General features: G+C 37.8%; 1 protein-coding gene across 1 annotated transcript in view; it reads left to right on the top strand.

Annotated features, from left to right (window-relative positions):
• CCDC171 (coiled-coil domain containing 171) overlaps positions 1-27,263 on the top strand; it is a 351,122-nt gene that overhangs the window by 76,866 nt on the left and 246,993 nt on the right. Inside the window, exons 10-11 of the mRNA XM_005683650.3 lie at positions 5,766-5,904; positions 19,473-19,575. Coding sequence (XP_005683707.1) covers positions 5,766-5,904; positions 19,473-19,575 — 242 coding nt within the window. The remainder of the gene's footprint in view (positions 1-5,765; positions 5,905-19,472; positions 19,576-27,263) is intronic.

Raw genomic sequence — 27,263 nt, 5'->3', positions numbered from 1 at the left:
CCTGTTGGGTAGAACTGATTTAGCAATTGGTGATAAGAGGTTTTAGAGGAAATGCTGTCTGACCCTTGCAGGTGGCTACGGTTTTTATACTTCTGTTTCCTCCCAGGTAGGTCTAGGTGGGAATCTTATTAAAAGGCAGGAGGAAAAGACTGTGTGTTATTCAGAGTTTTAATTTTGGTCAACAGTTTCGTAACAGTGAATATTCCTATGTGAAACTATTTTGGATGGAATATATATTTATATATATATAGGTAGAATATACAGATGTATCCCTGGAGGAGGGCATGGCAACCCACTCTAGTATCCTTGCCTGGAGAATCTCAGGGACAGAGAAGCCTGGCAGGCTATACATTCCATGGGATTGCAAAGAGTCAGACACAATTGAAGCGACTGAGCAAGCACACACACATACATGTGTATTAGATGGAATATGTGTATATATTTTAGCATACTATTATATATTGAATATTCCATGTAATAATATAACAAATAAAATTATTATGTATTAAAGATACCTTTCAAAGAACTCAGCTAGGAATTTTGACAATAACAGGCTATATTAGCAAACATATAATGTATAATTTTAGATAGAGTATATATACTCTATATTTCCCTAATAAATTTTCTTAGTTGTAAATTTTTTTCCATTGAAAACTTGCAGTGTAAAATGAAAATCTTTCAATAATCTTTTTATTTTAACTCTTTCAAATATCAGCTTTTCATTAACTGTGGTAACTGATTGTTGGGCAATGGTAGGGAAAAGATCCTCATAATTCTTAAATCTAGTTTAAGTTTAAATTCAGTTTAAAATAACACTAGTCAAAGATAAGATACTGATCAGACTTAATCTAAATTTATTTAATTTATTCCATTCCGTATTTAGGGACTTCATTTTTCTAAATATATCAACCAAAAGTATAAAAAGAACAAAAGTATTATAACCAGTGGTGCTAATATTATTGCTCATATTCTTGCTGAAAAATATCCTGAAGATGGCTATTTGTTAAAACAGCTGCACAGCTGTCACATTCTTTTTTTTTTTAATTATTATTATTATTTTTACTTTATTTTACTTTACAATACTATATTGGTTTTGCCATACATTGACATGAATCCACCACGGGTGTACATGCGTTCCCAAACATGAACCCCCCTCCCACCTCCCTCCCCATAACATCTCTCTGGGTCATCACCGTGCACCAGCCCCAAGCATGCTGTATCCTGCGTCGGACATGGACTGGCGATTCGATTCTTACATGATAGTATACATGTTAGAATGCCATTCTCCCAAATCATCCCACCCTCTCCCTCTCCCTCTGAGTCCAAAAGTCTGTTATACACATCTGTGTCTTTTTTGCTGTCTTGCATACAGGGTCATCATTGCCATCTTTCTAAATTCCATATATATGTGTTAGTATACTGTATTGGTGTTTTTCTTTCTGGCTTACTTCACTCTGTATAATCGGCTCCAGTTTCATCCATCTCATCAGAACTGATTCAAATGTATTCTTTTTAACGGCTGAGTAATACTCCATTGTGTATATGTACCACAGCTTTCTTATCCATTCATCTGCTGATGGACATCTAGGTTGTTTCCATGTCCTGGCTATTATAAACAGTGCTGCGATGAACATTGGGGTACATGTGTCTCTTTCAATTCTGGTTTCCTCAGTGTGTATGCCCAGCAGTGGGATTGCTGGGTCATAAGGTAGTTCTATTTGCAATTTTTTAAGGAATCTCCACACTATTCTCCAAAGTGGCTGTACTAGTTTGCATTCCCACCAACAGTGTAGGAGGGTTCCCTTTTCTCCACACCCTCTCCAGCATTTATTGCTTGCAGATTTTTGGATCACAGCCATTCTGACTGGTGTGAAGTGGTACCTCATTGTGGTTTTGATTTGCATTTCTCTAATAATGAGTGATGTTGAGCATCTTTTCATGTGTTTGTTAGCCATCCGTATGTCTTCTTTGGAGAAATGTCTATTTAGTTCTTTGGCCCATTTTTTGATTGGGTCGTTTATTTTTCTGGAATTGAGCTGCATAAGTTGCTTGTATATTTTTGAGATTAGTTGTTTGTCGGTTGCTTCATTTGCTATTATTTTCTCCCATTCAGAAGGCTGTCTTTTCACTTTGCTTATATTTTCCTTTGTTGTGCAGAAGCTTTTAATTTTAATTAGATCCCATTTGTTTATTTTTGCTTTTATTTCCAGAATTCTGGGAGGTGGATCATAGAGGATCCTGCTGTGATTTATGTCGTAGAGTGTTTTGCCTATATTCTCCTCTAGGAGTTTTATAGTTTCTGGTCTTACATTTAGATCTTTAATCCATTTTGAGTTTACTTTTGTGTGTGGTGTTAGGAAGTGATCTAGTTTCATTCTTTTACAAATGGTTGACCAGTTTTCCCAGCACCACTTGTTAAAGAGATTGTCTTTACTCCATTGTATAGGTCGGGAGTGGGTAATTTGCGCGCCTGCTGCCTTCCTTGGATGTGGTAGCCGTTTCTCAGGCTCCCTCTCCGGAATCGAACCCTGATTCCCCATCACCCGTGGTCACCATGGTAGGCACAACGACTACCATTGAAAGTTGATAGGGCAGACGTTCGAATGGGTCGTCGCCGCCACGGGGGGGTCGTGCGATCAGCCCGAGGTTATCTAGAGTCACCAAAGCCGCCGGCGCCCGCCCCCCAGCCGGGGCAGGAGGAGGCTGACTGGGTTGGTTTTGATCTGATAAATGCATGCATCCCCCCCCCCGCGAAGGGGGTCAGTACCCGTGGGCATGTATTAGCTCTAGAATTACCACAGTTATCCAAGTAGGAGAGGAGCGAGCGACCAAGCTGTCACATTCTTATCTGAGCGCTGAAGGAAAAGAATGGGAATCCAGTAGCAAAGAAGGTATTTTTTTTTTTTTTTAAAGAAGGCATCTTAACTACAAGTTTCCTTTTCCCTTTCCTTTCTTGACAAAATCCTCCATCTGTCAAGTCCTGACTCTTCTCTATTGGATTCAAAGAGACTGGGGCTTCCTTGAATTTTCATCATACTCCCCCTGCCAATGAACACTTGTACATAATCTAAAAAGTGAAATAGTACTGTTAAGCTCATGAAAAGCCATGTCTTGTTACCACGTTGCTCTCTGTGACCGATTTCTTCTCCTTTGAAGCAACTACTTTCAGTTCTTATAAGCTGTTTCTGGCGTTTAACTTTGTGTTGCTGAATAACATGCATATTGTGCCATTTTTTTCAGCTTCTACCTCTCGATGTTATCTGTTGGCCCCTACTTATTTATCTCTGTTGTCCACCTCTACCACCTAGCACGTGCTTATTTCTTCTGTCCTCCCGTCCTCCCTTAGGGTTGTATTTTGGGATTTTTTTTTCTACAATTTTCTGACCCCTCATATTTACTTTTCCTTTACACAACGTTTTCTTATATTTTTTTGCTGTTTATTGTCTGTCTTCTTATGTAGAGAGGAGCTTTGTTTTGCTCACTGCTTTCCCTGAACTCCAAACTAGTGCTTGGCACACAAGAGCTGCAAAGTAAAGAGTTGCTGAATGATCAAATGCATGAATAGTTAATATCTCGTTTTATGTTGGATTAGTTTGTATGCACCAATCAATAAATTATTCTTAAAGTCTCTAACAGAGCTGAAAATCTCTCATTATTTTTATGCACCTCAGAAATTCTATCATTGTAAGTTTCTTCTAAGATGTATCACTGTTGGAGTCTTCTCTCCACTGCCTTCTTTCTGGACAGATTGTTTTACAGGCTCTGTGTCACAGTCATCCTTAGGACTCCTCTTCACCATCATCTGTAGCATTCTGTTTACTTCTCTTTGATATTGGATCTCTTCTTTACTAATCTCATGCCCATCCTTCTTGTCTGATTTACTCCCTTGTAAAGTCGTTTCTTGAGGAATTACACATCAGGGGAAAACTTTTAAAACTTGCATTCTGAAAATGTGTGTATTTGATCTTTACCCTTTGTCATAGTTTAGTTGGCTGTTTATTCAGTTCTTCTATCAAGAAGTCTGAAGTTATTTGATTACCTGTTCTCTGTTTGTAGCCCTTGCTTTTCTCTGGAAACTTGCACAGAGTGGCCACCAAGTCTGGAAACATAGGTGCCTGTCTTGAAATGGTTTAGTGATGTTACAGTATAACACATGAAAAAATGATACTAATAATGTGTATTTCTGTACTCTATGGACACAGTGTGGAATCTTCTCTTTGTTCACAGTGTTCTGAAACTTAACGATGATGGGCCTGGCATGGACTGTTTTCCATTCATGCTGGGCACTCACTGAGCCCTTTCAGTTTTAGAGTTTTAAATAATTCATTTTGGGGAAATTCTCTTGCATTATTACTTTGCTGATTTTTTCCTTTCCATTTTCCTTACCTTTTGTTTCTGGAACTAATGTTATTTATATGTTGGGATTCCTGGATCGATATTCTTTTCTCTACTTTGATCCATCTTTGTTGTTTAGTTCTGCTTTCTGGGCAGTTGATATAAATGTCTCCTCTAATCCGTCTATAAGTGTTTAAATTCTACCCTCCCTACCATGGAATATTCTTTTTCTTTTTTATTTTTTTTAAGAAGAAAGCTTTATTTCTCGAGTTGCAGTGGGTGGGGGCCACTCTCTAGCTGTGGTGCCTGGGCTTCTCATTGCTGTGGCTTCTCTTGTGGCAGGGCGCAGGGCCTAGGGCATGGGGGCTCCAGCAGTTGCGGTTCCTGGGCTCTAGAGCACAGGCTCAGGAGTTGTGGCACATGGGCTTTGTTGCTCCTCGGCATGTGGAATCTCCCTGGACCAGGGATTGAGCCTGAGTCCCCTGCATTGGCAGGTGGATTAGATACTACTGAGTCACCAGGGAATCACCAGTCTTGGAATATTCTTGATTCAAGGAAGAAAATAGCAAAGGGTTGGCACTAGACTTGTCTCTGTTCCACCCTAGAGCAAGAAATGTTGACCGATCAGAGTAAGATCATGTGCCATTCAAAAATGAGCTCTTCATTTGATTATAGCCTGAGCACAGTGTGGATTTGGTTATGCTGAGTCACCTTGCCTCCCATATTACAGCTTAAAAGTTATAGGAAACTGATCTGCATTTATCAGGAAGATGCCAGAGTAAAAATAGTGGCAACTCTTTAATTTGAACCACAGCAAATTTTGAACTAAAATACTTCCGAACTGCTTGTCATTTTACATCCAAAAAGAATGTAAATGCAATTAATGCTAGCTTGAGCAAAATGTAAATAGGCAGGCAAATCCTTTGAAAAGAAATTTATGTTTTCACAGTGAACATGAATGATTTTTAAAAATTATCCTTGCTTTTGGATTTTTCATGTCACTATACCAGTTCTACATGCATGGACACTCAGAAATAAAACATTTGTGTCATTTCTCAAGTTACACTTTAATTTGAAAGTGGTTTGATAGGACTACTTTCTGTTTTGAGGCAGTCTCTGAGCTGATTCAACTGTTGTGGGTGGGGTTTGTTAATCATAAATAATGGTGAATCAACACTAACCAAATCCATTTTGCTTATAGCCTTGGGTATAGTACAAATGTCTGTTATCAAAATAGGGGTATTATTACGTTAGAGTCCTTCATTTAAGGATGTACAATTCTTTTTATTTGCAAAAATGAGAAGTGGTCTTTAAAACTTTTGGTCATGAAACCATGATATATAGTACATCTGCCCTTTGTGTTAAAGTTGTATAGTAAGACCTGATAAAAGCATATTTGAAAAACCTGCTCTGACACTTTAACCTTTCAGATTAGAAAGAGAGTATTTCTCCAAAAACAAGAAACTAAATGAAGAAATTGAGGAACAGAAGAAAGTAATTCTAGACCTTTCGAAGAGACTCCAGTATAATGAGAAAAGTTGCAGTGAGTTACAGGAAGAGCTTGTAATGGTAAGATAAAAAGGAAAACCCTATGGCAATTACTTTATTGGGTCAAATTTGATGTTCAATAGGGTTTTTTTTCCTCGCTACATGCCATGAGATAATTGTATGAAAGTAGTTTTAGTGACATTGATTAAAAAATTTTAAAACTGGAGATGCTGTTTACCACAAAGCTATTCATAATAAAACCTCTCTTCTTTGAAATAATTGGGAAAATGAAATGAATTAATAGAATGTCTGAATTATAGAATATTTTAAAATTTATTCAGGGGTTTTTCTTTATTTTTTAAAGTATGTAAAACAGTATTACCTACATGGAAGTGGAGTTAGGGTTTAAAATCAGTGGATCTAATGATTTCAAAGACTCCCTTTTGTAATCATTTTGAACCTGATCACTCTGTCTCCATTCCCCAATAATCGAGCCTTCACACTGTCACCAAATTTATCTTTTTCAAGTATTGATCTGTTCTTGTCACCTTCCATTTATTAAAAAGCCATCAATATCTCCCTGCTGCTTTCAGAGAAGCCCCAGCTTCTTGCTGTGTAACCTAAGGCACTTTTCTTTGTGGCTCTATGTTAACTTTTCCAGCTGCTTCTGTTGCTGTTGTCCTTTCTCTATCTTGCTTCAGCCACATTAAAGTACTCTTGGCTTCCTAAACACATGATGTATCTTCATGTCATTTTACTTTTGGTCAGGCTGTTCACATTTTTTGACCCACAGGTCTGAAATGCTGATTCTCTTTTCTTTTAATATTCATAAATGTCCTGTGATGGTGACGCAAGACACCTCTGATATCTTGCCATCTGTGAAGCTTTCTGTGGTTCCATCTCCTCTTCTTTTTTTCATCCACCTAAAGTCAGAGTTCTGCCCCTCCCAAGTTTATATTTCTTTAATTATTAGTTTAGTATCTCTGTCATAACACCAAAATCTGCTGTGTATTACCTCTGCCTAGAAATTGAGAGTGCATTGAGGTTAACTTTGTTTTACATGCCAAGTTTCCACAGTAGTACTTGCCTCAGTAAACATTTGTTGGATGGATTTGTTTATTTGGTTGAAGCAGCATACTCCTACTCTGCTGTTTGTTGGGAACCTCAGGAGGGAGGCCATAAGGTTTATAGTAGTTCCCTGTTTCCTCTTTGTCTTGTTCCCCACATATAGACCTTTCCCAGAGACTTGGTTACTTCACTTTCAATTATATTCCACAGCTCTTAATGATGTTAGTTTCTGAGGAAAATGAATTTTTTTTTCCTTGTTCAACAAGATAGAAACTCAGGGTTATACTAAGAAGTGGTGGCCAAATCAGTGCTGCCTAGTTAGAAAGGTAATGATGAGTGATGAGATAGAAAAGTAATGATGGGATAACATTTAAACTCTTTCTAATTTTCAAATGATCCAATATTATATACAGGCAGGTGATCCTCTATCTGTCTTGCTTCAGTCATACTAGAAGACTCTTGGCTTCCTATTTCTCATATCTTCTTGCTGTTTATTTTCCTATCTCCTTGCTTCCATTCTGCTTGTTCATATTTTTGACCCACATTGACTGAAACACTTCTTCTTCCTTAGCAAATGTCTGTATACCTTCTAATGTTGAACTCTGTTTCCATTTAACTCAGGATATCCAATTTGTTCTGATTAAGGGATTGATACCATTGCTTTTACTCTGGTTGAATTTGTAGTTTGAGTACTTTGGATGTGGGGTTTTAGGAAGTTTAGAGTTCTCTGCGTAGCAGTTGTTGTTGTTCATTTGCCAAGTTGTGTCCAACTCCTTGTGACCCCATGGACCACAGCACATCAGTCTCCCTGTCACTTACCATCTCCCAAAGTTTGCTGTATTACTGAGTAGAAAGAGAAATGTTGCAGAATCATATGTATAGGAGAACCCAGTTTGGTTTGTTTTTGAAGGATTGTTGTTGTTGTTCACTGTGTAGCATATTATAGTGCCTATTCACTGCGATGTGTTACCCTATATTCCATGGGCAACCCACCTCTTCACTCCTGGTTCTGGAAGCTGTGCTTACTTATTAGATACTGTAATCAAATAGTTTGGAAAGAGAGTTGTCACTGGGAATGCAGTGGTGAAGACCTAGTCACCAATATAAGTTGGTGTGCATCCTCCTGACTCTGGTCTTCTAGCACTCCAGTGACAAGGCAGAAAATAAAAGAAGACTGGCTGAATTCACCACTGAGCTCAGGATGCTTTGTGATTACAAATAATTTACTTGGTGCCAACAGGTATTTACTTTTTAACTTTCGCAGTTTGGTGGATGGTCTCAAAAAAAGGTGAGTTGCAGCTCGTTCACAACCTCCGTTTGCTTGTTTTAACCCTTGACACTCAACCTGTAAAACACTGTTGTTCTGGCTAGTAGAAGAGCCAATGGGATGTTCAGAAACAGATTCAAGTGCAGCTTAAGTGATTGACAGTTCATATGGTTCAGCCTAACTATTCGTATGTTCCTCTCTGTTTCTTCATCTTTCTTAAAGCCTTAGCTTTGTGTCTTATTTTCTTCCATTGCGTTTTTTTGGTTTTTTTTTTTTTTTGGTTTCCCAGGTGGTGCTAGTGGTAAAGAACCAACGTGCCAATGCAGGAGACATAAGAGACGTGGGTTCAGTCCCTGGGTAGGGAAGATGGCCTGGAAGAGGGAATGGCAGTCCACTCCAGTATTCTTGCCTAGTGAATCCCATGGACAGAGGTGCCTGGTGGGCTATGGTCCCTGGGGTCACAAAAACTCAGACACGACTAAAGTGACTTAGCATGCATTATTAGCTTTATCTTTTAGCTTGTTCTGTTTATTCTTATTAGAACAGTTGCTTTCTGTCTCTTTACTTGACCATAATATGAAATTAAAAAAATATTTAATTAAAATTTATTTACTGAAAACACTGTTACTTTTAATAGTAAGTGCAGTGTTTTCTTTTTAATAAAGAAGTCTGTCCATGGAATTCTCCAGGCAAGAATACTGGAGTGGGTAGCCATTCCCTTTCCAAGGGTGTCTTCCTAACCTAGGGATCGGACCTGGGTCTCCTGCATTGCAGGCAGATTCTTTACCATCTGAGTGACCAGTGAAACTTCTTAATGAAAATGCTATTACTTTAAACAGTAAGTACAGTATTTTCTTTTTAATAAAAAATTCATCTGTTGCTTTCATAAATATATTTTTGGGTACATATATCTTTATTTCCTTTAATTTTTTAGTAGGTTAGTAGCCTTTGAGTTGGGAGGGTAATCTTACAAATTTCTCTCTAAAGAGATATCTATCAAATTAAAAATTTTAAACCATAAAAATGGAGTGTTTTGGTTCTGCGTCCTCAAAGTCTGTTATTTTTGTTTTGAGTTCATAATTGTTTTTGGCTGAAGAGAGAATGACATAAGAGGAGGCTTTTACTTTTTGCCTTTGGGAATAAAATTTTGTTTTAATGACATTCTATGATCCTGCGTACCCTAGTGTGTCTTTCCTACAGTTACATTTCTTTCGAACATAATAGTTTCAGCTTTTATAGAATATAGATGGGAAGTATAAATTAACTACAGGTAATTTTTCTCTCCCTTTGAGCTAACAGCTTGTTTTCTAGTTTAAGTCACATTCATGGCCATTATTCAAGTCTTGGTCTTTATTTTCTCTGTTGCATTGTAAGAGAAAATTAAAGCCATTTTCTTCTATAGGTTTACTAGTAAGACCAAGGTGTTATTATAATATGCAAAGACTTTAGGAAGTTTTGAGACTTAAAAATAACAATTGCATAACCGAAGGTCGCTTAGCCTTTCAGAACTGAAAGAAGCCATCGAGGTCATCTAGGTCAGGATAAACACAGAGTCAATAAACTGGTTGCAAAGTGATAGCTCCCCTGTTACAAAAGATAAAAATCAAATATAGAATGTAATTTTGGAAAAGTTCAAACTGGGTTTGTTGAGTCTTCTCTTGGTATTTAAGGAATACAGCCAACATTAATTGTGCTTTTATGTTTGTGAAATTTCTCCTATTCAATTTATGGATTTAGAAGATATGATTAACAAATGAGTAATATATTATTATTGTTTTTAATGTCATAGTATTACTAGAATTTCAACATAGGACATCTAGGGATTTAGCAAAATCCTTAGATGCTGTGTGTTGTACACTATTGAATTTGACTTTAAAAAGTTTTGATTAAAATTGAACTATTAATTTTAAATTCTTTGAATTTAATAATGATTTAATCAGCCACTAAATAAAACTGAATTTCTAGTTTAAGCTGCTTAGTGCTGATGCTTATTAAAGCCCACCAGAGGCTCAGTAGATCCAGTTGGGGCTTATAGTCATTACTGTGAGTTTTTATATCTGCTTCTCTTGAGCAGGGGAGCTATCATTTCCAAATTGGCATTATTAGGATTTGCTTTGTGCTTTCTACAATGAAATATTTTTGAGTCCATCATTTCTTGAGATTTGTTTTTCTGCCACTCAGTAATATTTAGTTACAGCTTTAGGAGAAGACCATATATTGAAAAGGGAATTCTAGTTCTCATGAGATTTTGCTCAAAGAATATTTTATTCTCTAAAGAACTTGTGATTGAAAATGGTCAAGTATATATTTTTTCCCTATACTTTGGGGGCTTGACTGATTATATAATAATAATGATTGCTGGCGTTAGATAGGATTTTGGAAAGTGCTTTGATTGCTGTGCTTTGAGGTAAAGTTAGTGTTTCTTGATAATATTTTTGCATCAAATGATCTGTTAGGTTTGCTTTAGGAAACATGCTTCTGATTTTGCAGGAGGCATTCAAAACTAATGATCTAATAAATATTCTATTCTGAATTTTTATGAAAAACTTGTTGATTCCTGCTTTTTCACCCACAATAGAATAGTATTTATATATGAGAATTGTTTTTGCTAATATAAACATGGCTCTGTTAGTGGTCCTTAAAGTTTTAATACTGTTAAGTTGTATTTATCTAATGTGTATGTGTTTGTGTATTTAAATGTATATTGTATGGCTGTCTTTCTAAATTTGTGATGTAGGCATAAAGCTTTTTCTTTAAGTTTTCTGATATTTATTAATATAAAAATCCTAAATTTTGAAAATTCAAACCTCATTTTTAGTCTTGGAAGAAATAAAATGGTATTGTGTATGTGTGTGTCTGAAAGAGAGAGAAAGAGAGACAGAGGAAGAGAGAGAGAAGGAGATGTTTATATGTCAAAGCCTATATTCAGATTGGATGGTGGCATAAATTAATTGTGTAGCTGTGTAAGGGAAGGTGGCATTTCATCATATGGCATAAGAAGTTGGATCATAGAATGCTCACATTGGGAAAGAAAGAGTAAACTGTTTTATGAAGAAGTAAGAGAGGTTAGTTACTGTCATTATGATCAAGGAGAAGCTGCAGATGGTGATGATGATGAAAGCTAACCGTATCGAATTCAGTTTAGCTGAGCAGGCTCTCCTGGAATCCTTACAAATAGACTGCCTCTGTAAAACTAAGTGGAAGATAAGATGAAAAGGTGAAGCATAAGTATGTGATGTCAGTTGTAGGTTCTGATACTCCTCTGTTTTTACTCAGAATTCCTTTATAATGGCTTAAAATATATTTAAACTGATTTAAAAGCTTACTTGAATTCAAAACCATTCAAAAATGATAAGCATTATGTGTTACTGCTATAAAAGTTTGACCTGTTTTTAAAAAAACAATTTCATTAATCTAAACAAATCTAGTGACTAAATAAAATATTTATTTTTTTACCTATTTGTTTTTTCTATAATTTTAAACCTTATTATTAACACCCCTTAATTGTTTTTATTGTTATTTATGGTTTGAGTCAACTTTTCTGTTGCAGATCAGCAGCACTCATTTGTCCAATTTCTAGATATAAATACATGTATATGCTTTTTAATATTTTCACAATTTTATATTAGAAATTTTTATTTACATACATGTCTATTTATGATATTCATGCATATTAGCAGAAGTGAGGGATGAGTTTTTATAGGCTCAAAGAAAGATAAGATGATAGAATGACATGTTAGATTAAGCCAGAAATTCATTTACTTTAGCAGTGTGTGAAATATTGTGTACCAAGGTGAAAATATAACATAACTCTTTGTCAGCTCATTGTTCTTTCTGCTGAATCCTGTTTTATAATACATTAAGATCTTCCAGTCAGAAATTTTTTTGCATTTTCTTTGAATATTTTTAGTCCCTTTTCTGTACTGGTTTTAAATTCATCATGACATCTATAGTAGTCCTGGGTTCATGGTGAGTGATCAGTATGTTCATCTTAATATCATCTGGTTAGCCCAAACATAGCAGTAAGGGACTTTTATTTCTACAGTAATAAAGCTCTTTATGCAGATTATTCTAAGGCAAAAAGAAATGAGTTCTTGTGACTTATGTCCGAGGCAAAAAAAAAGAAGGGAGTTCTTTTATCCTACAGTTTTGTCTTTTAAACTTGATTGAATGTTAAGAATTGCAGAATTTGTTGAGTCAACAATTTAACATTTAACCTCAATTTCCTTTTTATGTCATACAATGAAACTTGTTAATCAAAAATTAGAAACTTAGTCTTTTATATTGGTTTGGCATTTTGTTTTCAACCTAGCAGTTTTTTTGGCTGATAGATTGTGTTTTTATTCTAGAAATTTCCTGCTTCTCAAAAGTCTATTAAGAGAACTAACAGCTTTGAGAACAAAATTTAAATATAAGTGTAGTCCACACTTTTAAAAAGTTCCAGCTATTTTCTCTATATGAATGAAGAATGAAGGCTTGATTTATAAAACCAAAACAATTTATTAGGAAAAAATTTGTCAGATATAAAAGAAAAGAACACTTTGCTGTGTACCTGAAACTAACACAATTTTGTAAATCAACTCTGCTTCAATAAAAAGCAATGAAAAGGAAAAAATTTCAATCATAATCTGGCTCATAAACCTATTAGATGTAATAAAGTTTATATTGGCTATATTATGAGACTATTAGCCAGATATCTCTATAGAAAATTAGAATAGTGCTAATTATAAATAGAATAACAAGAAAGGAACTTCCTCAACTGAGAAAGGGCATTTGTGAAAAACCTATAACCAACATCAAGGTTGATGGTGAAAGGCTGCTTTCTTTTTAAGATCGGGAACAAGGTAAGGATGTATACTGTTACCATGTCTAGCTAACATTGTACTGGTGGTTCCAGCCAGAGCAACAAGGCAAGAAAAATAAAAGTCATTAATTTTGGAAAGAGAGAAATAAACTCTTTGCAAATCATGTAGTGTTTTTTTTTTTTTTTTTTGAGTCACAAGCTTTATTTATTGTAGAAGAGTTGTAGATTTGGGTTTAGTGACTAAATATGTACACAATTTTTAAAAATTAGAAAATTAGAAGGAATTCACACACACAACTATTAGAACTAACAAACAAGTTTAGCAAAATTGCAAGGATCATAAGAGTTAATATTGTTATTGTTAAGATAATAATGTTCCTCAATATATACATTCAATGCAGTCTCTATCAAATTCTCAGCTGGCCTTTTGCATATAGTGACACCCTGATTCAAAAGTTCATATGGAAATTTAAGAGACCTAGAATAGGTCCAGTATGTCTTCCTTATTATAAATCACAGTATCATAGTATGCCAAACCAGCTTATAAAATAGATAATCTGATAGATTTGAAATAACTGACTGTACATAAAAGGAAACAGTATAACTGAGTCCCTGCCTTATTTCTTATATCAAATTCTAAATTGATTAAGGAGTCATAAAAGAAGAAGATCAAAAAGTAGAAATAAAGGAATTTAAGTGTTTTATAATCTTGGAGTAAGGAATATATGACATAAAACCTAGAAGTCCCAAGGCAAATTATTGATTAATTTGATTACTTGAAAGCACTAGAATAGCCAAAATAATCTTGTAAAAGAAGAATAAAGTTGAAGAAGTAGCATTTCCCAATTGTAAAGCTTACTATAAAGCTCTGCTGTTAAAGTGCTATGCTCAATATGCCAACAGATTTGGAAAACTTAGCAGTTGCCACAGGACCGTAAAAGGTCAGTTTTCATTCCAATCCCAAAGAAAGGCAATGCCAAAGAATGTTCAAACCACTGCACAGTTGCACTCATCTCACATGCTAGCAAAGTAATACTCCTAATTCTCCAAGCTAGGCTTCAGCATTATGTGACCTGAGAACTTCCAGATGTTCATTCTGGATTTAGAAAAGGCAGAGGAACCAAAGATCAAATTGCCAACAGCCATTGGATCGTAGAAAAAGCAAAAGAATTCTGGATAAAACATCTACTGGGCTGGATGAAGCACAAGCTGGAATCAAGATTGCCAGGAAAAATACCAATAACCTCACATACGCAGACACCACCACCCTTATGGCAGAAAGCAAAGAAGAATTAAAGAGCCTCTTGATGAAAGTAAAAGAGGAGAGTGAAAAAGTTGGCGTAAAACTCAACGTTCAGAAAACTAAGATCATGGCATCTGGTCCTTTCATGGCAAATAGATGGGGAAACAATGGAAACAGTGAAAGACTTTATTTTCTTGGCCTCCAAAATCACTGCAGCCACAAAATTAAAAGATGCTTGCTCCTTGGAAGAAAAGCTATGACCAACCTGCTGCTGCTGCTGATAAGTCACTTCAGTCGTGTCCGACTCTGTGCGACCCCATAGACGGCAGCCCACCAGGCTCCGCCGTCCCTGGGATTCTCCAGGCAAGAACACTAGAGTGGGTTGCCATTTCCTTCTCCAATGCATGAGAGTGAAAAGTGAAAGTGACGTCACTGAGTCGTGTCCAACTCTCGGTGACCCCATGGACTACAGCTCACCAGGCTCCTCCGTCCATGGGATTTTCCAGGCAAGAGTACTGGAGTGGGGTGCCATTACAACATATTAAAATGTGGAGATATTACTTTGCCGACAAAGGTCCATCTAGTCAAAGCTATGGTTTTTCTGGTAGTCATGTATGGATGTGAGAGTTGGACTATAAAGAAAGCTGAGCACAGAATTGATGCTTTGAACTGTGGTGTTGGAGAAGACTCTTGAGAGTCCCTTGAACTGAAAGGAGATCAAACCAGTCAATCCTAAAGGAAATCAATCCTGAATATTCATTGGAAGGACTGATGCTGAAGCTGAAACTCCAGTACTTTGGCCACCTGTGAAGAGCCAACTCATTAGAAAAGACCCTGATGCTTGGAAAGATTGAGGGCAGACAGAGAAGGGGACGACGAGAATGAGATGGTTGGATGGCATCATGGACTCGATGGACATAAGTTTGAGCAAGCTCTGGGAGTTGGTGATGGGCAGGGAAGCGTAGGGTGCTACAGTCCATGGAGTCACAAAGAGTCGAACATGACTGAGTGACTGAACTGAAGAAAGCTATAATAGTCAAGACAGTGTGATATTGCCATAATGTAGACATGTATATCAATGGAAAAGAATTGAGAATCCAGAAATAAACTCATAATTATGTTTAATTGTTTTTGAAAAGGGTGCCAAGTTAATTCAGTGGGAGAAAGAATAGCATTTTTCAACAAATGGTGGTTAAAGAACTGGGTATCCAGAAGCTAAAGAGTGAATTTGGACCCTGCACAAAAGTTAAATGGTTCATAGGCCCAAGTAGAGTAGCTAAAACTACAAAAATCTTAGGCTGTGCTTTCTTAGGAGCCACAGCAAAAGCTCAAGTGACAAAAAATAGATGCATTGTACTTCACCGAAATTAAATACTTCTGTGCTTCAGAAGATAGAAGGTAAAAGTACAGTCACAAAGTGCTAGAAAATTTTTACAAATCAATTGATAAAGAACTTGTATTCAGAATAATAGAGAAATAACAATGAAAAATATGCTAAAGGTTTAAATGGAGATTTCTTCAAAGAAGATGTACAAATGGTCAGTTAAGTATGTTAAAAAATGTTCAAAAATCATTAGTCGGGGATGTGCAAATCAAAACAACAATGAGATGACTTTTCACACTCATTCACGTGACTGCCATTTAAAAACTAGATAATAACTAGTTTTAGAAAACGTGGAGAAGTTGTAACATTTTGTTTCTAAGAATATAGTCAAAAGGCAAATGACACATTGGCAATAATGATTTGCAATGTGTGTGACAAAGCGATCATTTTCATAATTTACAAAGGACTGTAATAAATCACTAAGGAAAATGTGTACAGTGTAATATAGAAATGGACACATGAAAAGGCAGTTCACAGAAAAAGAAATACAAGCTACTGATAAAGATATGAAAAGATGGTTAATCTTATTTAAAACTAAAGAAATGGACAGTAAAGAAGTTGATGATGTTTAGCTTATAAAGGTATGGGAAAGTAAATACTTATGCTTTTCATGGTAATTTATACCAGTAGGACTTTAGAAAGCAATTTGGTAACAATTGTCTGAAAATAGTTGTACATACTGTTTACTCATCAGATCTATTTCTAGGAGTTTACTGATTAGATATACTTGAATGCATTCTAAGATGTACAAGTATACATGTAAGGATTTATATTATAGTATTGTCATTAATGGGAAAAATGCAAATAACCTATAAATCTTAGCAGTAGGGGACTGGTTAAATTCATTAATGATACAATGGATAAGTTAATTCATCTAAACAATGGAATGGTATGCAACTGAAGAAATATGATGTGGAAAGGATGTTAAAAACATACTGTGAATGGAAAAATAAGTTGTATAATAGTATGTATACCTTAATCCCATTTGAATTTAGAATTGAATATATTTAATATGTATTTAACATAAATCATTTTTATTATACAAAATATTATATATATAAAATTATATAATATTTCTATAATATGACAACATTAAAAAGCATGTTACTAATGGTATGCTAATAGAGAAAACTTGAAGTCTGGGTTTGTTTTGTTTTTGTTGGTTTGGTTTTATATCTCACTTCACGGGGCTTTCAGTCAGACATTGAATCAGGTATTTTATTGTTCAGTTCAGTTCAGTTCCGTCATTCAGTCATGACCAACTCTTTGCGACCCCACGAATCACAACACGCCAGGCCTCCCTGTCCAACTCCTGGAGTCCACCGAAACCCATGTCCATCGAGTCGGTGATGCCATCCAACCATCTGATCCTCTGTCATCCCCTTCTCCTCTTGCCCCCAATCCCTCCCAGCATCAGGGTCTTTTCCAGTGAGTCAGCTCTTCACATCAGGTGTCCAAAGTATTGGAGTTTCAGCTTCAGTATCAGTCCTTCCAATGGACACCCAGGACTGATACTGATCTCCTTGAGAATGGACTGGTTGGATCTCCCTGGACTCTCAAGAGTCTTCTCCAACACCACAGTTCAAAAGCATCTATTCTTCGGTGCTCAGCTTTCTTCACAGTCCAACTCTCACGTCCATACATGACTACTGGAAAAACCTTAGCCTTGACTAGATGGACCTTTGTTGGCAGAGTAATGTCTCTGCTTTTTAATATGCTATCTAGGTTGGTCATAACTTTCCTTCCAAGGAGTAAGTGTCTTTTAATTTCATGGCTGCAGTCACCAAAAATAAAGTCAGCCACTGTTTCCACTTTATTTCCACTGTTTCCGTTTTATTATAGAACATACATTTTCCACCTCCTCTTTTGTTTTTAACTCAACAGTATTGCTTAGAGATCTTTCCATATTAGTATATTAGTGTAATAGAACTTCCTTTTTCTATTTGAAGTCTTTTTTGATTAACCCTAGTTGATTTAACAATGTTCTGTTGATAGCATGTTTTAGCGTGTTAAATATGATATTTAACACTTATTGTATATATTCAGTGTTGTCTGCTTCTGTGGGATACATTGATAAGGACAAAAAATAAAAGACGATATTTCCTCCTTTCACGGAGCTTGTTTTCAGTGAGACAGACATTAACAAAAGACCTCTCAAATAAATGTGGTATCATAACTCTGATAAGTGCTGAGAAGAATCTAGTAGGGTTAATTGACATAGTCAAGGAGTAAAAGATAGCTTTTCCAAAAAAGTGATAATTGAACTGATGTCCAAAGAAAGGATTATTAGTTTTGTGTCTTATAATGATGAATTTTGTCCTATAATATCTATTCTCCCATTTCTTCTGTTGCTGTAAGCATGCCTCACTGGTGCCTCTGTATCATCAAATTTTAAATATGCTTTTTCTCACTTATTAAACTCTTTTCCAATCCCACTCTTGTTTCCAACTACTGCCCTTTTTCTTTCTCTCTCCTCTTTTTACCATAAATGTTTTGTCTGTAGTTCCTGTTTCTATTTCTTATATGTCACTAAGACAAAAAAAATTGTAGGCTTATTCCTTCTTTGACCTGTTCTAATATGAAGTTACAGCAGACTTCATCACAGTCACCTGTGGCTTCCATGTCCAGTGAACATGGAACATGTTAGTCTCTGTTTTTCTTGAATATACTGTGACACTGGACATAACTCTATCCTCGAAATGTTCTTTTATTTTGGTTTTCATGACTTTATCTTCTTCTGTTTTTCTTCCTCCTTTTCCAGTCCTTTTTGCTGCCTTTTTCTTTTCCAAGTATTAAATTCCTGGGTTCCTTAGGCTTTATCCTAGGCTCTTTTCGCTTCCTGTCAGACACTCTCACGGCAAGCTTCACATCCCTAGATGATTCTCAAGCCTATGTTTGACCTCTCTTCTGAGCTTTATTTTTTTTTTTCTCCTGAGCTTTATACTACTGCATCCAGCTGCCTTTGATAGTTTTTACTTTATTTATTATTTTTTAATTCAAATATATTTAGGGTCAGTTATTTGCCAGGTAGTTTACTGGTGCTGGGAGTCTTTTAAAAGTGCTTTACTGGTATATGATCTAAACAGAATTTATGATTAACATTACCCACCAGAAACAAACAAGTGAAATAAATAGAAACAGCCAAAATAAGGCCACCTCTGCTTCCATGGCTCTTGCTCAGCTGCTGAAGTCTACCCAGTTCTAGTCTGAAACCTTGGGATCAGGCTACTCATTTTATCTGAGCATTTCCTCCTCCAGTCCAGCTGAATCCAGTCCAGTCGGATCCAACCCAATCCAGTCAATGTGATCTAACCCAAGGCAGTGATACCAAGGCTGGCCATTCTGTCTTCTAAGTATGCACCCCTCCAATACCCTTCAGTGCTTATGCTCCCACATCCCCTTTTCTCTGCCAAGACCCTAATCTAAGCTGCCATCAGCTCTTGAGTAGTCTGCTACAGTTCCTTCTAATTTGTCATACTGCATCCACTTTTGACCACTATCTGGCAATTTGCTACATGACTGCAAGTATAATCTTTGAAAATTTTCCTCAATTTCTCTGTCTCCATTTCCTTATCTGTAAAATGAGATAATGATGGCCCTTCCCTCATAGATTTGTTGTGATGATAGAAAGAATTGCTATGTTAGAGTATTGAGAATAGTGCCAGGCCCCGAGGCCTCAGTCAGTTGTTATTGAGAGCTTACAGACTGTTGCATTAAGCTAAGTACAAGAAATGGTTAAGATAGAGGTTTATTAATAATAGATTTGAATGGAGTAATTATTAGCTCATTTATACTTAATTGTGCTTTATGTATTCACACAAAAAATCGGCAACTCTTACAATGCGTGACCTTATTATATGTAATTTTTTTTCTTAATTAAAAGGCTAAGAAGCACCAGGCTTTTCTAGTGGAGACGTGTGAAAATAACGTGAAGGAATTGGAATCGATCCTGGACAGCTTTTCTGTGTCGGGCCAGTGGACATCAGGTTAGTTGAAGGTATAAAATGACAGATGCATCTGTCAGTGTTCCAAAGTCACTACATTTTGGGAATTCTGCAGATGCCTCTTATAGTCCCTCATCTCAACATGTTTTGATTTGATGACATGATAAGAGCAGTTCTCACAGCAGTCAGTTGGCCTAGCTGGCTGCGAAAGGGTGACGGACTGTGGACCTGCTGTTGTCCTACCCGAACTTGATTTACAAATGTTGGTGTCTGTGTGATTGGACAGACAAGGGCTCACTTGCTGTGTTCTGGATCCAACTGAGAAGAAAGTCCATACAGTATACCTGCAAGGGGAACAGATGTTTCCATCAAACCGAGCCAAATTCTGAGGCAACCTTCAGCAACTTAAAGGTCATGTATTCCAAAGGTTATGTAGGACACAGGCTGTAACAGTGCATATTCCTCACTGCTGCTTTCCAGTCTGGTTTCTCCTTCATTTCCTACCACAGGGTGCATACTCTCCAGATGAGTGCTTCAGTAAAACGCTTTGGTTTTAGTATCAGCCCACTTAATATGATAGAGAACTGTAAAGATTGTATATCGGGTAGGCATATTTTGGTATCAAGCAAAAAGCATTAGTTACTAATGAATGCTCTCCATGATTTCTGCTTCCTTAATTTGTGTGTGTGTGTGCGCCATTATTTGTGCTATAGTAGCTTTGACTTAGGTACTTTGACTTCTCTACCTCAGTTTGCTTTTGGCATACCGTCAGCCTCAAATTATTTAGTTGCTTTCTGACTCAATTATATTTTTCAAAAAAGCATGGAAAATTCAATTCCTTATACCTTAAAATGGCTTCAAGACTGTTTTTCTAAAGGAAGCAAGCATATTTGACAAATAAGTTCTTTAGGAAATACTTAAGTTCAGAAAAGTTTGTTGTCCTTATAAAACCAGAAAGATATGATCAAGGCCCATTTCACATTATGAATCTGCAGATTTCTGTTGGTGAACTGTTAGAAACTGAGTGAGATTTGCTGTTACCTATTTTTAACTTTCTTTGTTTTTATTTAAACTTTTCCCAAAAGCATTAGTATTTCATTGTTTGTCACTGTAAAATCAAGGTGTATAAAAGTGACATAAAAATACAGATATCCACTTTTCAATTGTATTTGCTAAAGCTTTGAGGAATAAAATTTTCTTTTTCAGTGATAGTGTTTTATTATTCAGATGTGTCATTGCTTAATGGTTTTAAGGATCTTTAAAATTGTTAAATTATTATCATAACATATCTTAATGCTTCAATGTGCAGAGTTGAATTAGAAAACCTAAGAATAATGAGGTCATGTCTCCTTTGAGGTTTAAAGTTAAATAGTTGATAACAAAGAAACTCATAAGTTATTACTAAACCTATAGAAAAAGAATTGTCTTCTAATAAAGTTTTTCTTTTTATTCTCATCTTTCAGTGACCATCTTTTTTGAACTTCTTGTTCCTGGGAAAGGGATTGTGTGCTGAATTTGTGATTTCTGTTCCGTTATAGTGGTCTTTGTTTCCATATTGTGCTGGTTATTCATTCTTTTACCCACCCTGGAATCATTCTCCTCTGGTCTTTGTTTTGCCTTCTGGAGGCTGACCTCTGTGGACTACATGACCTGGGCTTCTTTGCCCTCTGGCTTGGGGGTTGGATTTGGATTGTAGGTGCACCAGCAGGAGATTAAGAGAGTTGAGGAAGAAAGGGAAGCAGAGAATGTCACGGTGTTTATTTCCCCCATTCCCTCCAGTGTGTTACCGTCAGTGGTTTCATTTTTGGTGGTCACAGCTCCTGTCAAGTGGGTTCTTTTCCACAGCTGTGGTTTGTGTTGGTCTATGATGATAGCGTTACCTCTGCTTGACCCTGTAGGTGTCTCCATGGTATTAGTATTGGTTTTCCAGTCTTTAGAATGGACTGGTTGGATCTCCTTGCAGAGTCTTCTCCAACAACGCAGTTCAAAAGCATCAATTCTCCGGCACTCAGCTTTCTTCACAGTCCTACTCTCACATCCATACATGACCACAGGAAAAACCGTAGCCTTGAGTAGACGGACCTTTGTTGGCAAAGTAATGTCTCTGCTTTTGAATATGCTGCCTAGGTTGGTCATCACTTTCCTTCCAAGGAGTAAGCGTCTTTTAATTTCATGGCTGCAGTCACCATCTGCAGTGATTTTGGAGCACCTCAAAATAAAGTCTGCCACTGTTTCCACTGTTTCCCCATCTATTTCCCATGAAGTGATGGGACCAGATGCCATGATCTTTGTTTTCTGAATGTTGAGCTTTAAGCCAACTTTTTCACTCTCCTGTTTCACTTTCATCAAGAAGCTTTTAAGTTCGTCTTCACTTTCTGCCATGAGGGTGGTGTCATCTGCATATCTGAGGTTATTGATATTTCTCCCTGCAATCTTGATTCCAGCTTGTGCTTCTTCCATCCCAGTGTTTCTCATGATGTACTCTGCATGTAAGTTAAATAAGCAGGGTGACAATATACAGCCTTGACATACTCCTTTTCCTATTTGGAACCAGTCTGTTGTTCCATGTCCAGTTCTAACTGTTGCTTCCTGACCTGCATATAGGTTTCTCAAGAGGCAGGTCAGGTGGTCTGGTATTCCCATCTCTTTCAGAATTTTCCACAGTTTATTGTGATCCACACAGTCAAAGGCTTTGGCATAATCAATGAAGCAGAAATAAGATGTTTTTCTGGAATTCTCTTGCTTTTTCCATGACCCAGCGGATGTTGACAATTTGATCTCTGGTTCCTTTGCCTTTTCTAAAACCAGCTTGAACATCAGGAAGTTCATGGTTTAGGTATTGCTGAAGCCTGACTTGGAGAACTTTGAGCATTACTTTGCTAGCGTGTGAGATGAGTGCAATTGTGTGGTAGTTTGAGCATTCTTTGGCATTGCCTTTCTTTGGGGTTGAAATGAAAACTGACCTTTTCCAGTCCTGTGGCCACTGCTGAGTTTTCCAAATTTGCTGCCATATTGAGTGTAGCACTTTCACAGCATCATCTTTCAGGATTTGAAACAGCTCCACTGGAATTCCATCACCTCCACTAGCTTTGTTCATAGTGCTGCTTTCTCAGGCCCACTTGACTTCACATTCCAGGATGTCTGGCTCTAGGTGAGTGATCACACCATCGTGATTATCTTGGTCGTGAAAATCTTTCTTGTACAGTTCTTCTGTATATTCTTGCCACCTCTTCTTAATATCTTCTGCTTCTGTTAGATCCATACCATTTCTGTCCTTTATCGAGCCCATCTTTGCTTGAAACGTTCACTTGGTATCTCTAATTTTCTTGAAGAGATCTCTAGTCTTTCCCATTCTGTTGTTTTCCTCTATTTCTTTCACTGATCACTGAGGAAGGCTTTCTTATCTCCTTGCTATTCTTTGGAACTCTGCATTCAGATGCTTATATCTTTCCTTTTCTCCTTTACTTTTTGCTTCTCTTCTTTTCACAGCTATTTGTAAGGCCTCCCCAGACAGCCATTTTGCTTTTTTGCATTTCTTTTCCATGGGGATGGTCTTGATCCCTGTCTCCTGTACAATGTCATGAACCTCCGTCCATAGTTCATCAGGCACTCTATCAGATCTAGTCCCTTAAATCTATTTCTCACTTCCACTGTATAATCATAAGGGATTTGATTTAGGTCATACCTGAATGGTCTAGCGGTTTTCCCTACTTTCTTCAGTTTAAGTCTGAATTTGGCAATTAGGAGCTCATGATCTGAGCCACAGTCAGCTCCCGGTCTTGTTTTTGCTGACTGTGTAGAGCTTCTCCATCTTTGGCTGCAAAGAATATAATCAATCTGATTTTGGTGCTGACCATCTGGTGATGTCCATGTGTAAAGTCTTCTCTTGTGTTGTTAGAAGAGGGTGTTTGCTATGACCAGTGCGTTCTCTTGGCAAAACTCGCTTAGCCTTTCCCCTGCTTCATTCTGTATTCCCAGGCCAAATTTACCTGTCAACCCCAGGTGTTTCTTGACTTCCTACTTTAGCATTCCAGTCCTCTGTAATGAAAAGGACATCTTTTTGGGGTGTTAGTTCTAGAAGGTCTTGTAGGTTTTCATAAAACCGTTCAACTTCAGCTTTTTCAGCATTACTGGTTGGGGCATAGACTTGGATTACTATGATATTGAACGGTTTGCCTTGGAAACAGAGATCTTTCTGTCGTTTTTGAGATTGCATCCAAGTACTGCATTTCGGACTCTTTTGTTGACCATGATGGCTACTCCATTTCTTCTAAGAGATTCCTGCCCACAGTAGTAGATATAATGGTCATCTGAATTAAATTCACCCATTCCAGTCCATTTTAGTTTGCTGGTTCCTAGAATGTCGACGTTCACTCTTGCCATCTCCTGTTTGGGTGTTCTTTGGAAGGACTGATGCTAAAGCTGAAACTCCAGTACTTTGGCCACCTCGTGCAGAGTTGACTCATTGGAAAAGACTCTGATGCTGAGAGGGATTGGGGGCAGAAGGAGAAGGGGACGGCAGAGGATGAGATGGCTAGATGGCATCAACGACTCGATGGACGTGAGTTTGGGTGAACTCCAGGAGTTGGTGATGGACAGGGAGCCCTGGTGTGCTGCGATTCATGGGGTCACAAAGAGTCGGACATGACTGGGTGACTGAACTGAACTGAACTTCCAGTCTTGCTGGTTTGTGGTATCACATCATATCTTTTTTGTTCTCTTAACCTGCTTACATTTCTGTAAAATCTTCATTAAATTTTTTCCCCAGTGAACTCTTCTGACTGTGCCAGTTCTTCCCTTTGATACCTGACTCATTCACATACCTGCTTTGAACTTGATTTTATTCTTGTTCTTGGCTTCCATCAAATAGCCCTATATAACCATAATGGACTCCCTTTCCGCTGATACCAGCTCAAGTTGGATTTTTGCCATTTAACCAAGAGGGATATAATTAATAAACTTTATTGCTCAACATTTTGTGGAAGAGCCTTAACAATTATGATTGCCTGCTGTGTCAACCCTGGGTCAGCTACACAAAGATGACTAAATAATTTGTTCCTGCCTACCTCTCTCCTTTTTTTCCCCATGGTACTTATTGCTGTTAAGCATTTCTGCCCGAATATGTGGTGCATTTTTTATTATATCTGTATTGTCAAGGTTCTCTGGAGAAATATAACCAATAAGATTATATAGATACATACAAGAGGAGATATTGGAGTTTGCACACATGGTTATAGAGGCTAGGAAATCTTGTGATCTTTCCTCTGCAAGCTGAAGGACCAGGAAAGGCAGTAATATAATTCAGTGTGAGTCCAAAGCCCTGAGAAACTGGGGCACCTGGGGCCCAGGAACCAGGAGTAGGATGTCTGAGGGCAGAAAAAGATGAAAGTCTCAGGTTAGGAAAAAAGAGAATTTTCCTTTCTGTCCTTTTGTTCTTTGGGGTTGGAGGAGGAGAGGGCTAAGAGTAGGGGGTAGGTAAGGGAAGTCAACAGATTGGATATTACCTCCCCTTCCCACGTTGGTGAGGGCACATCTTCTTTACTTAGTCTACTGATTCAAATGCTAACATGTCCCAGAAACACCCTCATGGACACATCCGAAAGTGATTTACTGGTTTTCTGGGTGTCCTTTAGCCCGGTCAAGTTGGCAGTAAAATCAACCACCACAATATCCAACCTCCATGAGGGCAAGGATCTTTGTCGCTTTCATTTACTAGAGAGTTTTAAGCAGGTAGACAATACTTGGCACAAAGGAAGCACTCAGATATTTTTTTCAATGAATAAAAGCATGAATGAATTAACAGTAGGTCAATATTCTATTTTAAATGATAATTTTTGAGGTTATAAAGGTAGTCATGGAATCTCTTTCAAGATTTTGGCAGCTTTTTTTGGGTAGCAAGTCCATAAAGCGTCACCAAGAAGATTGACTTTCTGGCTTCAGTGGAAATGATGTCACTGTCTTTCATGCCTTATGGAAATGCCACCTTGATTGCTTACTATTATTAGATAAGATGACCTCAATATAATCAATCATAGACATTTATTTCCTATTTTTGCCTTCTACTTTCTGCTGAAATTGCTACACAACAGCTGCTCATAACTCATTTTTTTTCCTGATAGAAATGCTTAGAGTGTGTATAAGGGAGAAGTTCTTTCCCACTTTGAACCCATGTAGTCTTTCTGCCGGAGAAGGCAATGGCACCCCACTCCAGTACTCTTGCCTGGAAAATCCCATGGGCGGAGGAGCCTGGTGGGCTGCAGTCCTTGGGGTCGCGAAGAGTCAGACACGACTGAGCGAATTCACTTTCACTTTTAACTTTCATGTATTGGAGAAGGAAATGGCAACCCACTCCAGTGTTCTTGCCTGGAGAATCCCAGGGACAGGGGAGCCTGGTAGGCTACCGTCTATGGGGTCGCACAGAGTCGGACACGACTGAAGCGACTTAGCAGCAGCAGCAGCAGTCTTTCTGCCTCAAATGTTTCTTCCTACTATGGTTTTATGGTTTCACCTCTAGAAAGTGACTTTTCCTTCGTTAGGTTCATGAAAGACAGTTTTTCTTCTAATTCATTCTCAGACAGCTTGACTTTTGTGTTGACTGAGACAAAAGCCCCTCCAACCTTCTTCAACCTTTCCTTCCTTGAGGATATCATTTGTAATACTCCAGAAGTATCCTTTTGCTTTCTACTAGGAGAGGCTGAAGGACCCTAGGAAATAATAGCAAGAACATATGGTGCCTTTAGGTATGTACATATCACCCAGGAGTCGGGCAGCTTCAGGGACTGTTCTTAAGAAAATCAGGATATCAAGTGGTACTTTCCTCTCATCGCTTCTTTCCATGCTTCATAAAGGATTATTGCCTAGATCTAATATCTTCTTGAGACTTAATTGTCCTCAGGAACCCTGTGGCTGGTACCTTTTAATTAGAGGCTCATGGGTTACTGAGAGACTGAGGATGTCTGTAAGAGCAGCACACAGGTCTCCTTCGGTGTCATTTGCCAGTTTCCTCTTGCTTACTTCCCTTACCTCCCAGTTCACTGAGGTTTACAAACCAAGCTTGTCCTACTGTATCATGCTCATGGCTTTGGTTTGTGAAATCCCGCATAAGAGGGCTCAACATTTCTAACATAGTCAGTGTGCTCACTAACTAATCACACAATTAAGGTGATTGAGAAATAGGGGACCCAGGAGAGCCAGGCTGACTCCGAAGGCCTGAGAAACAGGAGACCTGATGGTGTAAGTTCCAGTGTGAGTCTGAGTCCAAAGGCAGGAGAAGACTGATTTCCAGCTTGAAGGGAGTCAGGTGGACAGAAAGAATCCTCTCTTGCTTAGCCTTTTGCTCTATGTGGGCCTTCAGTGGAGTGGCTGAGGCCTGCCCACACTGGGGAGGGCAGTCCGCTTTACTCAGTCTACCGATGCAAATGTCAGTCCCGTCCAGAAATGGCCTCCTGGTTACACCCAGAGATAATTTTTAACTGAAAATCTGAGTCTGTAGCCCAGTCAAGTTTACGCATAAAATTTTGCTGTGCTGTGCTTAGTTTCCCAGTCGTGTCTGACTCTCTTGTGACGCCATGGACTGTAGCTGCCATGCTCCTTTGTTCATGGGGATTCTTCAGGCAAGAATACTGGAGTGGATTGCCATGCCTGCCTGCAGGGGATCTTACCAACCCAGGGATCAAACCCAGGTCTTCCACTCCCACGTCGCAGGAAGATTCTTCACAGACTGAGGCACC

The sequence above is a fragment of the Capra hircus genome, chromosome 8 (genome assembly GCF_001704415.2).
Source record: "Capra hircus breed San Clemente chromosome 8, ASM170441v1, whole genome shotgun sequence".
In the NCBI taxonomy this organism is placed as follows: domain Eukaryota; kingdom Metazoa; phylum Chordata; class Mammalia; order Artiodactyla; family Bovidae; genus Capra; species Capra hircus.
This window is presented reverse-complemented; position numbering and strand designations above follow the sequence as displayed.